At 42.7% G+C, this 14354-nt stretch overlaps 1 protein-coding gene across 2 annotated transcripts in view; it reads right to left on the bottom strand.

Annotated features, from left to right (window-relative positions):
- Positions 1-10896: 10896 nt before the first annotated feature.
- fbln1 (fibulin 1) overlaps positions 10897-14354 on the bottom strand; it is a 219023-nt gene continuing 215565 nt past the window's right edge. For both annotated transcript variants that reach the window (XM_070900531.1, XM_070900533.1), the window contains one exon: positions 10897-13042. In XM_070900531.1, coding sequence (XP_070756632.1) covers positions 12903-13042 — 140 coding nt within the window. In that variant the 3' untranslated portion in view covers positions 10897-12902. The remainder of the gene's footprint in view (positions 13043-14354) is intronic.

Below are 14354 nucleotides of genomic sequence, written 5' to 3'. Positions count from 1 at the left end.
ACACTTGCACTGGAGATGCCCCACTCTCAGACAGCCTTTGCAACTATATTGTTTAAATTGACACTGCTGGTGCCGATGATTTCCCCCACAATACCAACATGGAAAAGTCGGATACATTCCCGCTGGCGGACTTTGGGCAGCCACAGGTTTCGCGAACGCAGCCGGATAGGCCCTGCCATGTGCCGCTCTGCCGAACGCTGAATCAATTGAATTTACAGTACTTGCCGAGGTTCGGTTCTTCACCGATATTTGCTTTAGGCTCCTGTCCGTCATCATACATGATTGAGCGATCTGGATGGCCCTTTTTAAATCCAACTCCTCCACCGCCAGGAGTTTGCGCAGGATCACCTCGTGGTTGATACCCTAACAAAGAAGTCCCACAGCATGTCTGCCAACACCGTTCCAAACTGGCACCGTCCCGCTAGACGTCTCAGGTCAACAAAGAATTCCGCCGCACTCTGGCCCTCAGATATATCGTGTCTATAAAATCTGTATCTCAAGATGATGATGCCATCGTCTGGCTTGAGGTGCTCCCGTACCAATGTACACAACTCCTCTTACGTTTTCTCTGTTGGATCACTAGGCATGAGTAGATCTTTGAACCGCACACAGTGAGGAACACGGCCCGGTGCCGATCTGCATCGTCGACCCACTTCATTTTGTTGGCCTTGAAGTACTGGTTCAAACGGCTCACAAAGTCTGCCCAATCTTCTCCCTCCACAAATCGCTCTAAAAATCCAATCGTGCTCATTTTGCAAACAAAGGTTCTTGTATTCTCGTCGCCAAATGTTATGTCTGCAATAAAGGTTCAAACTGAGTACTATTTAACTAAGCAAGGTACAATCTTGCTTCTGCTTTATTTAGACCCAAAGTGACTGACTCATAAAGTGGCTGGCCTTTTATACCAGAGCAGCACCCATGTGTGTGCTGCTCAGTGGCCTCCAACAATGACACCATCTGGTGGCTACAAACAGCATGTACATACATGACAGTTTTTAATCTGTTTTTTTGCCTCTCCCAGGAGATCACATGGTTTTGGGTGGACGGAGTGTATATTTTGTGATACATAAGGTATCGCAATTGTGTGGGACAGGCTTGATGGACCAGATGGTCTTCACCTGCCTGTCATTGTTTATTTGTTTGTAAGCCTCCAAACCTCCCGGACCATCAGGTAGATTCGTAGAAATGTTTCAGGTTGGAGGCATCCACCCGCGGGAAGCTTCTGACAGCAATTTCTGGGCCAATAAGACTCAATGTTCAAAAGAACTGAAGTCAGGATTGAGTGATACGCATGTAGAGAGCTAGAAGCATTAATAATTATGGAGGAATGTGACATAATGGCTTAGAAATTTGAGCCTTTAGCGCTGGCTGTTAAGTCTGGTTTTGAAGAAAAAATTGCAGTTGCCTCGTTTCTGCCCACTTCTGGCGCAGAACACGGTGGCCGCCATGTAGTCGGCAGTGCTGCCATTGCTTGTGCTCACCGCAAGTATTTTAATTACCAGGAGCGTGATGTCAATCGGCGTACAACACTGAACTGACGCATGCTCATCAATTTTGGACGGCGCTATTCCTATTACTGGTCTCTCCAAAGCACGCCTGTGTGTGCAGCCGTTGACAGCGCGTAGAGCTGGGAGAAAGCAGCAGTGAGCTATAAACCGTACCCTAAACAGCTGCTGAGATAACTGGTAACTATGGGAGGCTCAGACTACGTAACTGGAGTGAAAATTGCTTCCAATAAGATGCATCAAATCTCCCCTCTGGTCAGTCAAATAGTACAGGTAGTAAATACATTTAAAATAAACTACACTGAACTACAGTTGTAAAAATCTCAGAGAAAAAAAATCAAAGCTGCATTTCCTTAAATGTTATACATTGGGTTTTCTAGTTTAGGAACTGATAAAATAATATGCAAAGTTTTGAAGTCTTTTTTTAACAGGCCAAGAATTAAGGAAGATTTAACAGCATATTCTCAACAAGAGTTCTTCAAAAGTCTGCTGTTGTTAAAAATGTAATAGAACTCTCTTCTGCATGATTTACACCAGTACACCACTCGTGAGGTTCATGTTTCCCTTTTAAAATTGATTTCCATTCATGTTTCATGCAATGGTTTACGGACATCTGCGCCAGTCTTCCAGTCACAGTCCCTCTAGATCTGAGCCTGTGCTTTAAGACCCACTCACCAGGCAGTGAATCCCGTATGTGATATGCAGTTTAGTGCACCATCACTGCTAGCTGCAAGACGGTAAATCCCCATTCCCCTCCAGCACCATGCAGCAAACATCTGGGTGAAACATCTGTGTACCTATGGCAGCGAGCAAAGGTGGGAGTACCAGGCAGTCTGGCACCCATTTGTGGACCCCACATAAGACCCAATCAAAGGTCTGAGAAAGTACAAGGGGAGCCATGGACAAACAAATGCCTCTTAATGTGCCACAGCAGACAATGCTCCAACCCCACAAGGGGCCATCAATGGACACCATACCGCCTGAACCAGGAACTGCCACCAATTTATCCAAACAGCTCTGTTGACACGCGACCTTTGGCCTCCTGCTGATGTTACTGCTGGAAAGAGCGCGTTGAACAGGAGATTCTGTATTCTGCTCATTTAAATCAGCAGGCAACACCAAATTACCGGTGCTGCCTGCGCTCTTTTTGCCTGAAGTGGCACCACCCGATTACGGGCTTAATTGAATTTCTAAACCAATAGCTATAACAAGATGTGGCTTAGGTTTGGACAAGATTGCGAATTTAATGACCCGGATTTATACAGGGGCCTATGACCGCGTTCGTACACACGTACGTAAATGGAATCCCCATAAGCATAATAGGAATCCTCCTTTTTGATTGGTTGGCCTGGCCCATGTGATCCCAGGGATGCTTGCGAACCACCTACACCCCTTGGAATATATGGGCCTTTACGCAGGCGTATGTCTGCAGGCCCAGAAGTGCAAGTGCTCGAAGATACGGAGGCAGCAGGTAGGTGCGTACTTTCCTTGCAGGTCAGATCATTCACCCGCAGGAGGCCTCCAACCGCAATTTCAGGTCCAATATTCCTAGTTATAATATTTTCAGGAGAAATAGGCAGGGAAAAAGGAGGCCAAGTGGCATTGTTGGTAAAGGAGTTTATCATTGCACTAGAACATTTGGATGGTCCATTTGGATGTTAAACATAGGTATGAGTTAAGAAGTAGGAAAGGATATGATATGATTCACAGCCTGCATTGGAGGCCACCAAAGAATGGAGATGAGATAGAGGTGAAGATCTGCAGACAGCTCAGAGAGGGCAATAACATTGGATTATTTTCTCGAGTTAACTGGAATAAAGGTAATGCATGTGATCAATGGGGAATGCTTTTTAGAATGTATCCAGAACTATTTCTTAGATCAGTATGTTTCTAGTCCAACAAAGACGCATTGCTTGAATTAGTTCCAGGAGATGATGAAAAACAATTGGTATATAGCGAACGCAACATAATTAGGTCCAAGAAAGAGTAGAAAAGGATGTCGAAAAGTTAAAGATAAGGGTGTTGGACTGGATAAAGGCAAAATTCAATGAAGTAAAAATTGATCTGTTTCAAATTAACTGGACAGAAAAATTAGAAAACAAGTCAACATATCTGCAATGGTAAATCTTCAAATACAAGATAGATAGAATACAAAATAAAAGCCAGGTGGCATATTAAAGAATAAAGAAGTCGAAATTCATTTTTGAGGCGGTGTCACCGCCTGAGTGCTGATTTTAGCGCTGGGTGTTAGTTGCAGCCTGAAAGTCCTAAATTCAGTTTTTACGCCCATAGATGAGAGAGCAGCGCTAAACAGTAGCGTTGCACATTCATCCTCGGGCGGGAGCTCAGGAGGCTGACTGCATTTCCCGACGGGAGGCTGCCGCCATGCTAGAAAAAAAACCAGGAAGCAAAGAAAAAGAACTAAAACTTCTCCGATCCACACACACACTTCCCCACTCTTAAAACTAATGAAAACATGCAGAAATAATTAAAGAGAAAAATTTACCTTCCTTTCTGGGCAATTCCACCCGAGATTTGTTCTTTTACGACAACTTTTTCTTGGCTGTTTGTAAAGCAAATGTCACGACAGAGGCGTCAAAGAGGCATTGTACGCTGGATGACCTCAGCACGTGGGTGGCGTTAGCCAGCGTAGCGTTGTCTCTTGGCGCCTCTGCCAAAGAGCCGACTGAATTTAGGTCAAGGCGTCGATGCCACTTACCGACAACAGTCGACTCTTTCTGCCCGTTAACCGCCTCCCGCGTGCAGTAACAGGCGGTGTCCACAACTGAATTTCGACCCCAAAATGCTATGAATAAATAGAGATTAAAACTAATAATATTTAAAAGGAGTGATATGATAATATTAGTGCTAGCAATATTAAAGAAAATCATGAGGAATATGGAAAGTATATTGGGGAGGTATGCTATTTTCTTGGGATTTCTATGGCACTTCAACTGATGTTACGATAGAAAAAGCAAGAGAACTATTCGCAAAATTCCCCCCCCCCCCCGCCAGAGTACAAGAGTCATGACAAATTTCTCCAAAGCATTGGTTAGACCAGTGACAAAAGAGTGTATTTATTTTGTTTAAGGTTTTGTCATCTTATAATCACCTCCGACACCAATTTTCACTTTATTTTTGTCCCTGTTATCACAAGCTCCTTTGCAGCTTTCTAAAGTTTTTTTCTTCGAGTGTGAATGGACTCGTTTCATTCTCTTCCAGTAGCTCTGCAATTACTTTTGATGCCCCATTTTATAGCTTAGCAGGTTACCATAATTTCTCCCAACAGGCACTACTTATTATGTTATTAATTTCTCAAGAGAAATAAATAGCATTATCTTTATCTATTTCCCCACCCAACCCTGCCACACATGCTTAAGCATGCAGAATCTGTACTAAAACTGAAAAAGACTGTGCCTAGGTTTTCAAGTTCTGCAGAGTCCAATCGTTGTAGCTTTCTGGAATATGTGCTCCAAATGGCGCTAACAACGAGGCTGCAGATTTAATAACTGTGCTGGTTAGAATAAAACTGCCCAATCATTTCAAACTACAGCTTTATTGATTTTGGAGACGAGGATGAAGGTGGGAGAAGAGGATGAAGGTGGGAGTAGAGATTGGCATGGAATGGTACATCGCAGTATAAGAGGAAGTGGGTCCCATTTTTCTCTTGTGAGGTTTGGCCCCCTGCCCTGTTAATCAAATGGCTAACTACAAGGGCAGCTAATATCATAAAAGTAGAAATCGGGTTTCAGGAGCACGGTTGCAGTAAGGGAAATTGTGAGTGAATTTTGGGATACCTGCCAATACCATAATTGGAAGGTATGTGGAATCCCAATTACTAAAACCTAGCAGTCATTTAACCCTATGCAGCAGTAGAATCCTTTTATGCTTTTTGGACACACACATTGTTTCTTTTCATTATAAAGAAAGTCAAAATACATCATGTAGATTGCTGAGTCTGAATTTCTAAAGCAGAATTCAAAAATTGTACACAATATTAGTTAGTTAGTTGCATTCTCAGTTTTACAGTGCTAGCTGTGGCTCAGTGAGTAGCACACTTGCCTCTGAGTTAGAAGGTTGTGGGTTCAAGGCCCATGTCAGGGATTTGAGCACATAAATCTAGGCTGATGCTGCAGTGCTGAGGGAGTACTGCACTGTCAGATGTACCGTCTTTTGGATGCGATGTTAAACTGAGGCTCTGTCTGCTCTCTCAGGTAGATGTAAAAGATCCCATGGCACAATTTTGAAGAAGAGCAGGGAGTCTTGGTGTCCTGGCCAATATTTATCCCTCAATCAACATCATTAAAAAAACAGATTATCTGGTCATTATCATATTGCTGTTTATGGGAACTGGCTGTGTGCAAATTGGCTGCCGCGTTGCCCACATTACAACAGTGACTCCAAAAGTACTTCATTGGCTATAAAACGCTTTGAGAGGTGGTCATGAACGGTGCTATATAAATGCAAGTCTTTCTTTTTACTAACTAATTTTTAGATCTTGTTATACACTTGCGATATTTGTTGAAATATGATTGCAATACTTAAAATCGTTATGGCTCATAATTCCTCATTTAACAGGATTCCTCAGGGAGACACCATTTCCAAAAGGCATGACAAAATGCAGATGTTACCACACTCATGAGTGTGGGGCACTGACACCAACATAAGGGCAATCAGATCTCTCTGAGATGCCCCGCTTATTAAATGTATTACACCTGAGCTGAGTATCTTGTCGAAGCATGACAGAGGAAATGTTCAGCAGCATCAAAGGATACACAGTGAGAAAAGCTGAAAAATTGCCCCTTCGAGAGCGTCATGTATTTAACTTTTCACACTGCTGTTATACTGCAATAGCTACAATATCAGTGCTCAGTGTAGTCAACATCTCCTTCTTGATGTTAATCAGTAGTACAGGGATACAGGGGTATCTGAAAAGTGATAGTCTCAGTATTTAACTTTTCACACTGCTGTTACCACTGTGGTAAGCTCTAACTCATTATTTTTTAGGTGCAATTATATTGCAGCTGTTGGTAGCTGAGACCGGTAGCTACAATATCAGTTCCATTCAGGCAGTAACTAGTTTGTACTGTCTGGCTCCAATTGGAATTGCCCCACCCAGGAGAGTGCTCTGCATATGCATGCTTACAGGCATGAAGAGGGCTCTGCTCCCGTCATTAAATATTAAATACTTTGAGAGCAAGAGCAGGAGATGCACTCTCGAAACTTTCAAGCAATCCTAGGTGATCAATTGAACTCGCAGAGCACTTGCTAAAGTCATATTGTTCTGACATCACATTGGAGATAACCTCAAACTTAACATGGCTTGAAAGTCCTTCCTCCGGGGGGATCTCATACTGCTTCAATCCGGGCAATGCAGCCTATGGTACAAAGCAGCACATACATTTACACACTACAACACAAAATAGATAGGGGATAGAGAAAGGGAAAGGGTGATAATCAAATCCTAGACAAATTGGACCGTCGGGTAGAAGGTAGTCAAGAGATAGGGATGGATACAGTAACTCAGGAAAAATCTGACACTGGAAGACATGAAAGAAGGCAAATCTACATTAAGATGCCTGTATATGAACACTAGTAATATTGGAAATATGATTACAGAACTGGAGGTGGTTATGGCAGTCTGGAATTATGATGTGGTGGGAATATCAGGAAATGACTAAACCCAGAGAATGGAATTGAATATTCAGGGACATAGCAGATCAATTTTCACTGCTTTCGCCTGGCGGTAACAGGGTGGTAAAGTCCTCAAAATAGGGTTGGCAGCCTTACCGCCCTGTTGACACAGACATTCAGTTAATTTTGAAAGGGGCCTACTGCCAGGTCTCCAAAGCACTTCCCCATTTCCGGTGATATGCCCCTTTTAATATGGAAATCGGGGTCCTATGCTGTAAATAAGATCTTGATTAACATTTCAGGTCAAAATTGGTCAAATTGTGCACCATGTAGGCTCCAAACAGTTTCATAGACAATGGAACTGAGGAGGCCCACCAAAGGTAAGTGCTAAATTATTTTTTTAGCCCCTGATGAGCAGGAGTGCTTCTCTCGGGCCCACAAAAATAATCAGCATCGCCTGGGACCCCAGCCAATCACAATCACAACCCACTCAACTGGTGGCTGCCCTAGTTCAATCTTGAGGCTTCAATCCAGCGAACTGCAACGGGATGCCTGTTTGTCGCCCTGCTGCTTGCCTGGCATATTTAAATGATGGCCGGGTCTTCAAATTGGTGGAGGCCTCTTAGCCACCAGTACAGGTGCTGGCCAGTGCGCTTCATCAGTCAGTCACCCAACAGTCAAAATCAACCTCAGTGTTCAGAAAGGACAGAAAAGGTGGTGGTGTAGTTCTAGATGTCAAATAGGGAAATATAGTTGCGTGAGGGGAAAGCCACAGAAACAACTACTTTGGTTAGAAATCTCCAATGCAAATCAACCCAAGTTAATGCTGAAGAGTTTCTACAGATCACTGGGTCAACTCAAGAAGGACAGTTTTCAGCATGAAGAATAAAGGTGTGTGAGAACAGGTTACTTAATGGAGAACTTCAATTAACCCAATAAATTGGAAAAACACAAGGATTTAGAGTCAGAGTTGGTAAATATAATGGAAAACAGCTTGGAACATAAGAACATAAGAAATAGGAACAGGAGTCGGCCATATGGCCCCTCGAGCCTGCTCCGCCATTCAATAAGATCAAGGCTGATCTGATCATGGACTCAGCTCCACTTCCCCGCCCGCTCCCCATAATCCCTTATCGTTTAAGAAACTGTCTATTTCTGTCTTAAATTTATTCAATGTCCCAGCTTCCACAGCTCTCTGAGGCAGCGAATTCCACAGAGTTACAACCCTCTGAGAGAAGAAATTCCTCCTCATCTCTGTTTTAAATGGGTGGCCCCTTATTCTAAGATCATGCCCTCTAGTTCTCGTCTCCCCCATCAGTGGAAACATCCTCTCTGCATCCACCTTGTCAAGCCCACTCATAATCTTATACGTTTCGATAAGATCACCTCTCATTCTTCTGAATTCCAATGAGTAGAGACCCAACCTACTCAACCTTTCCTCATAAGTCTACCCCCTCATCCCCGGAATCAACTTAGTGAACCTTCTCTGAACTGGCTCCAAAGCAAGTATATCCTTTTGTAAATATGGAAACCAAAACTGCACGCAGTATTCCAGGTGTGGCCTCACCAATATCTTATGTAGCTGTAGTAAGACTTCCCTGCTTTTATACTCCATCCCCTTTGCAATAAACGCCAAGATACCATTGGCCTTCCTGATCATTTGCTGTACCTGCATACTATCCTTTTGTGTTTCATGCACAAGTATCCCCAGGTCCCGCTGTACTGCGGCATTTTGCAATCTTTCTCCATTTAAATAATAACTTTCTCTTTGATTTTTTTCCGCCCACTTTCCGACATTATAATCCATCTGCCAAATTTTTGATCACTCACTTAGCCTGTCTATGTTCTTTTACAGATTTTTTGTGTCCTCCTCACACATTGCTTTTCCTCCCATCTTTGTATCGTCTGCAAACTTGACACACAGTCTCTTCTTCCAAGTCATTAATATAGATTGTAAATAGTTGGGGTCCCAGCACTGATTCCTGCGGCACCCCACTAGTTACTGGTTGCCAACCAGAGAATGAACCATTTATCCTGACTTTCTGTTCTCTGTTAGTTAGCCAATCCTCTATCCATGCTAATATATTACCACAGCTTCCTGACTCCATGTGTAAGGGAAGCAATGAAAAGCATTGCTGATCTTGACGTGGTATTTGTAAATGACCCAGATAATGCCACTCCTGGAGGACATTGATCACAGAAAGATCTGGAACCCAATGATACTAACAACCAGGGAGAAATTCAATCTCATTTTGTCTGTTTTTCAGGTGTAAAACAAGTTGACTTGTCCTCTGTGGCATTTTCCATGGGAGTGCTGCTGATCATCTGTCATAAGAGGAAAATCCAGGAGAAACAGCATAAATGGGGTTTCTGCAGATAATCAAGAGACCCCCCCTGCAGAAATTCTACCCCAAAGTATGTTTTTCTGTGCATAATAAACTTGTGAGTTTTGAAATCATAAAGAGTAAACTGCAATTTAACTACTACTCAAGATAAGAAATTGTGTGTGCTGTCAGCTTGTTTAGTTCATAATGAACTGTACATTTAAATTGATTTCTTGGTTAGTTCTGTGTGTGTAATGATTTAAATATCCAAACCTTGAAGTTTTGGATTTGTTATGAGGAAGGTTTATATGCAACATTTAAGGGCAACACTTTGGGGCTCTTAAATGTTTTATTGCTGATCTGTTTAACCTGCCCCTGAGCCAAATGCTGCTCAGCTGAGTGCAACCCAGGAGACTGTTTAAAAGCCCATGGTAGTTGGTGGGATGGGTGTTTAGTTTGCAGTAGAATCTTCACTCCTGCACATCCATCTCCCATCGATAACAACATTGAAATTAATGTCACAATTGCAGGATGAATCATGTTGGACCAATACTCTGGCAAATAGCTTAGCTATTCAATTGTTGAATTAACTCCATCTCAACTGATGAGCTAATCCCTACCTAGTTGTTTAAATTTCCAACCTGTGGAAAACTGCTGCACTTTACTGAAGGATCGTTAAACAGGTCTTCACAAGCATCAGCAGACTTTAAAAAAACAATTTCAATCCCTTTTAGGGTGCAAAACCTCGGTAGAAAAGGTATAAAAACTAATGCCAACCTTTCTGTTGATTTTTTGCTAGTTTAATGCATATCTCTGGCATTGCTGACATTAAACAGCAGCAGAAATCATCGACTCCCCCTCGTGAGTTCTGCAGTAACGTATCTACATTATACATTCTTACTCTGAAATCCTACATTTGATTTTAAAAAAACACTTAAGTTTTTGGAAAAGGCTCGGCTGCTTTGAATCAGTAGATGGAGTTGCAAGAAGCAATTTCTTAAGCTGCCTCTTACTAACTTACTACCGAATACAGCACAGCTTCAAAGCTCCCGGGGTGGATGACTCACTGCTGGATCACAGTCTCAAACTGCAGCAAGGCAGGATTTCTTATACTTCTCCCCCCATTCCCTTACCACCACAAAGTCAGTTCGCATTACCGTCCATCACTGGATGTCTTCCTTCAGCCAGTACATTGGAATGGAGGGCAGGTTAGCCTGCAGATTCCTCTATAAGAGCTGTGGATGCTCCTCTGGGGTAAAGCAACAAAAAGGTGTAGTTTGCTTCTTTAAGTCACTGCACCCAACAGTCTCGCTGGAAGATAATCTGTTTCAACCAGTGAAGGGACATCATCATTGGCAAAATATAGTCATAGGATCCTAGTTTTTAAAACATTATGTACAAAACAAATCAAAGAATAAAAGACATTTCAAAACTTTGATTAAAAGGAGTTTATTTTTTTGTACATAAACAGCAGGCCCTTTGTTTCGAAGGAATGAACATGTCAGTCTGTATTGTCAGTTGTCTGACAGCTCCAGGCAACCTACAATGTCGTACCACACAAGGACTCAGTCACCCTAACTCCTGCAGTTTCACTGCAAGATCTACACCAAGTCTTTCATTTCCAGTATTACATTGATAAACTTTCGCAAATCTGAACATTCATTGTCCACTGGGGTTGAGCCGAAGTCTGAGAATAATCAAACATGGTTACTTGGGGACTCCAACCCATTCCAGCAGTGGTTAGTGCCTTTATGCAGTGTCTTGGCATGTACCCAAACATTGAATGGATTAACGTCGAGAACCTCAGAAACTCTTTTTTTGTCCCACTTAAAATGGGGCTAAACACTCTGTGGCGCTTTATAAAATAAGATTAATACATGAGAGCGTGCGTGCTATTGATGTATAATACTACATTATAAGAATAGCACGGGCAGTTTTATGGAGTGTTCGCCCTCTGAGGCTGACTTATCTAACTGGGAGGATTGACCAAGCACTGGAAACATCTCAATAGTCTTGGACACAGCATTAGAGTCATTGAAAACCAAACAATTGCATACCTTTTGCTTATGTTCAGAGTTTGCACACGATCACATACATATTAATCCAAATGCAGATACAATTGCTCCTGCTTTTAACACAGTTACAAACAGCGTGGGGTGGAATTTCCTGTGCGCTTGGGCCCAGAGACACGTGTAATTGGGGTGTAAAGCAAATATATGGCCAAAAAGATTGAGGAAATCTGGGTACAAATATGTTACACCCGTCTATCGATCCCTGTGCCCGAATGCATCTCAGCTCATTCTAATGGCTACACCCCCAGGCTAAAGAGCCATACACATGACATTCCTGCAATTTTGGTGGTTCAAAATCTGTGTAAAATTAAGTCCAGAGTTTTAGGTGCAGCAGGAAACACAGTCATTTTTCTTGTGTTTTATTGCAATTTTCTAAGCAATTTTAAAATGTTCCTTACAAAGACCTGCACTGTATTTTCTGTTTCTTTGAATGCATTTTATGGTATCAGTATATATCACATTAATAACTTAAAAGCTTCCACCATTGCATGTTCTTATAAGCATGGATGGTAGATGGCTTGAAACTTTAATTTTCATACTTGAAGAAGGAATATATAGTGTAAGTTTGGTGCATTCCGCAATCACTGATTGCTTATGGTGATTTCTTCTCGTTTATGGCCATTTTTACATTTTGGTGTATGTTAACGAGATTGGCAGGAAATCTGGGTGTAAGTAGACATTGGTGAAATGGGTGCACGAATGGGCATCATTTTGAGAGCAACTTCCCGATTACATCCCTAAAGGAAATTCCACCCCCATGTGTCATGAAACCATTAAGGATATTGCTGTTGATTCGGAGCTTGTAGAGACAATGAATATTGCTCACTACTTTAATACCAAAAGTTAATTTGTGCTGAACTGATGTGGATTAACTCCAAGTGTTTCAGTGCAGTGCAAACTATTAAAAGGACATTCAGAAGCCGACCTTTTTGTTTGTTTGACAAACACTCGAATGCAATTCATGTTCAAATAGTTCACTGCATTGCAAAAACATTATGGTGTTGTTTGTGTGTGAGGAAAATATTGCTCAGCTGTCTGCCCCCTCCAGGTATCCAGACTATGCCATTTTAATAGTCTCCCTGGCTTATTCCCTACTGAACCGTAATTGTTCTAGATATGAGTTTACTTGAAAAATATTGAACGTAGTGAAGTGAGTTTTTAAAAAAGTTTTATTCTAAATATACATTTGAGTAGAAACATAGATCTTTAATAAGCATGCAGCTCTGCTTTAAGCATCATTCTCATACTGGTGCTGGTGTTTAGGGAGCAGAAGTGAAGTACAGAAGAATTTTTCCTGTAATATTCAGTGGCTAACAGCTGTGACCAGTTCTGTTTGCTACAGGTTACCTTTCACGTGAAGAAAGACCCTAGAACCAGTTTTCCGAGATGTAGATGTAAACGAGCACAACGTTGCGATGAGACAGTTGCCCTGTCAAATAGTACTCCATTTCCAACTTTAAGATGGTTCTGAACGGTCCGATAACTGGTCTCACCATTCGAACAACACCTGGAGGGGGAAAGGAGGTGCAGGTGAACACAAAGCATCCACTCTATACTATGTCATTCCTATCCTTAACCAAATCAAAAGCTCCCCTCAATATCTCTTCACCATCTATAAGACTCAAGTCAGTTGTTTGATGGAATACGTACCACTTGCCTGAATGAGTACAGCCGCAACAACATTCAAGAAGTTCAACACCATCGAAGACAGACTAGTCTGCTAGCTTGTGGCTCTTGCCACTGGTTTGTGGCTGCAGTATGTCTTGTCTACACGATGTACTTCAATAACTCACTCAGCTTATTTCAACATTACCTTCCTGTTAATTGCTATATTTAGCACCTTTGTTAAATTAGTAGACAAAGAATTTCATATCAGCCCAATGTTTACTTTTGTAATTTAGCTGATTTCAACTCAATGATGTCAAACGACAGGGTGAGCCTTCATGGACAAATATAGGGCGCAGCAATTTGCACTAGAAAATGCTTTGATTTGCTCTCCATGATCACATGACCTGTTTGCTGATTGGTCTCCTTGGAGGATAAGCCACACCCAGAAGTTTTTCTGGAATGTATAATTTGAACCGCCCAGCCCAAGGTCTGAGCGACTTTGCAAAGTGTAATTCGAGCCCTTCTGACTTCAGGCCCCAAAGAGGATAGAGCTCCCCCATCCCAGCACAAATTCCTGACAACCCCAGCCCAAGTTCCTGCCTCCCCTCAGCCGAAGTTCATGCCTCCCCCAGCCCAGGTTCCTTAATCTCCTCTCAGTCCAAGTTTCTTACCCTCTCTCAGCCCAAGTTTATCCCCCCCAGCCCAAGTACATGCCTCCCCTAGCTCAAGTTCCTTACCCGCCCCAGCCCAAGTTCCTTACCCCCCATTCTATGTTCCTTACCCCTCCAGCCTATGTTCCTTACCCCACCCGCGCCCAAGTTCATACCCCCCCAGCCCAAGTTCATGCCACTCCAGCTAAAGTTACCGACCCCATCCCAGCCCAAGTTGCTGATCTTACCCCCCACCCCGCCCCACCATAGATGGGGCATTGTGTGTGGGTCACAGATTGTTATCAGGTTTATTGGGTATGGTAAATAGTGACAGTGTCGTGACTTCCGGATTTCATCCAACTCAATGATGTCCCTTGTGACACACGCACCGAGCTTTCCAAGGAATTGGGTGTGGTTGTAAAGGGATTTGGAAGAACATGATCCATCTTCCCTGAGTTTCCTCTCTCCCCTCCAATCCCCTCTCCCGCTTTCCCTCTCTCTCCCCGCTGACTCTGTCTCTCTTCCCCGCCGTCTCTCTCTCTCTCTCTCTCCCTCCCTCCG

This window comes from Pristiophorus japonicus, chromosome 15 (assembly GCF_044704955.1).
Source record: "Pristiophorus japonicus isolate sPriJap1 chromosome 15, sPriJap1.hap1, whole genome shotgun sequence".
Classification (NCBI taxonomy): Eukaryota; Metazoa; Chordata; class Chondrichthyes; family Pristiophoridae; genus Pristiophorus; species Pristiophorus japonicus.
This window is presented reverse-complemented; position numbering and strand designations above follow the sequence as displayed.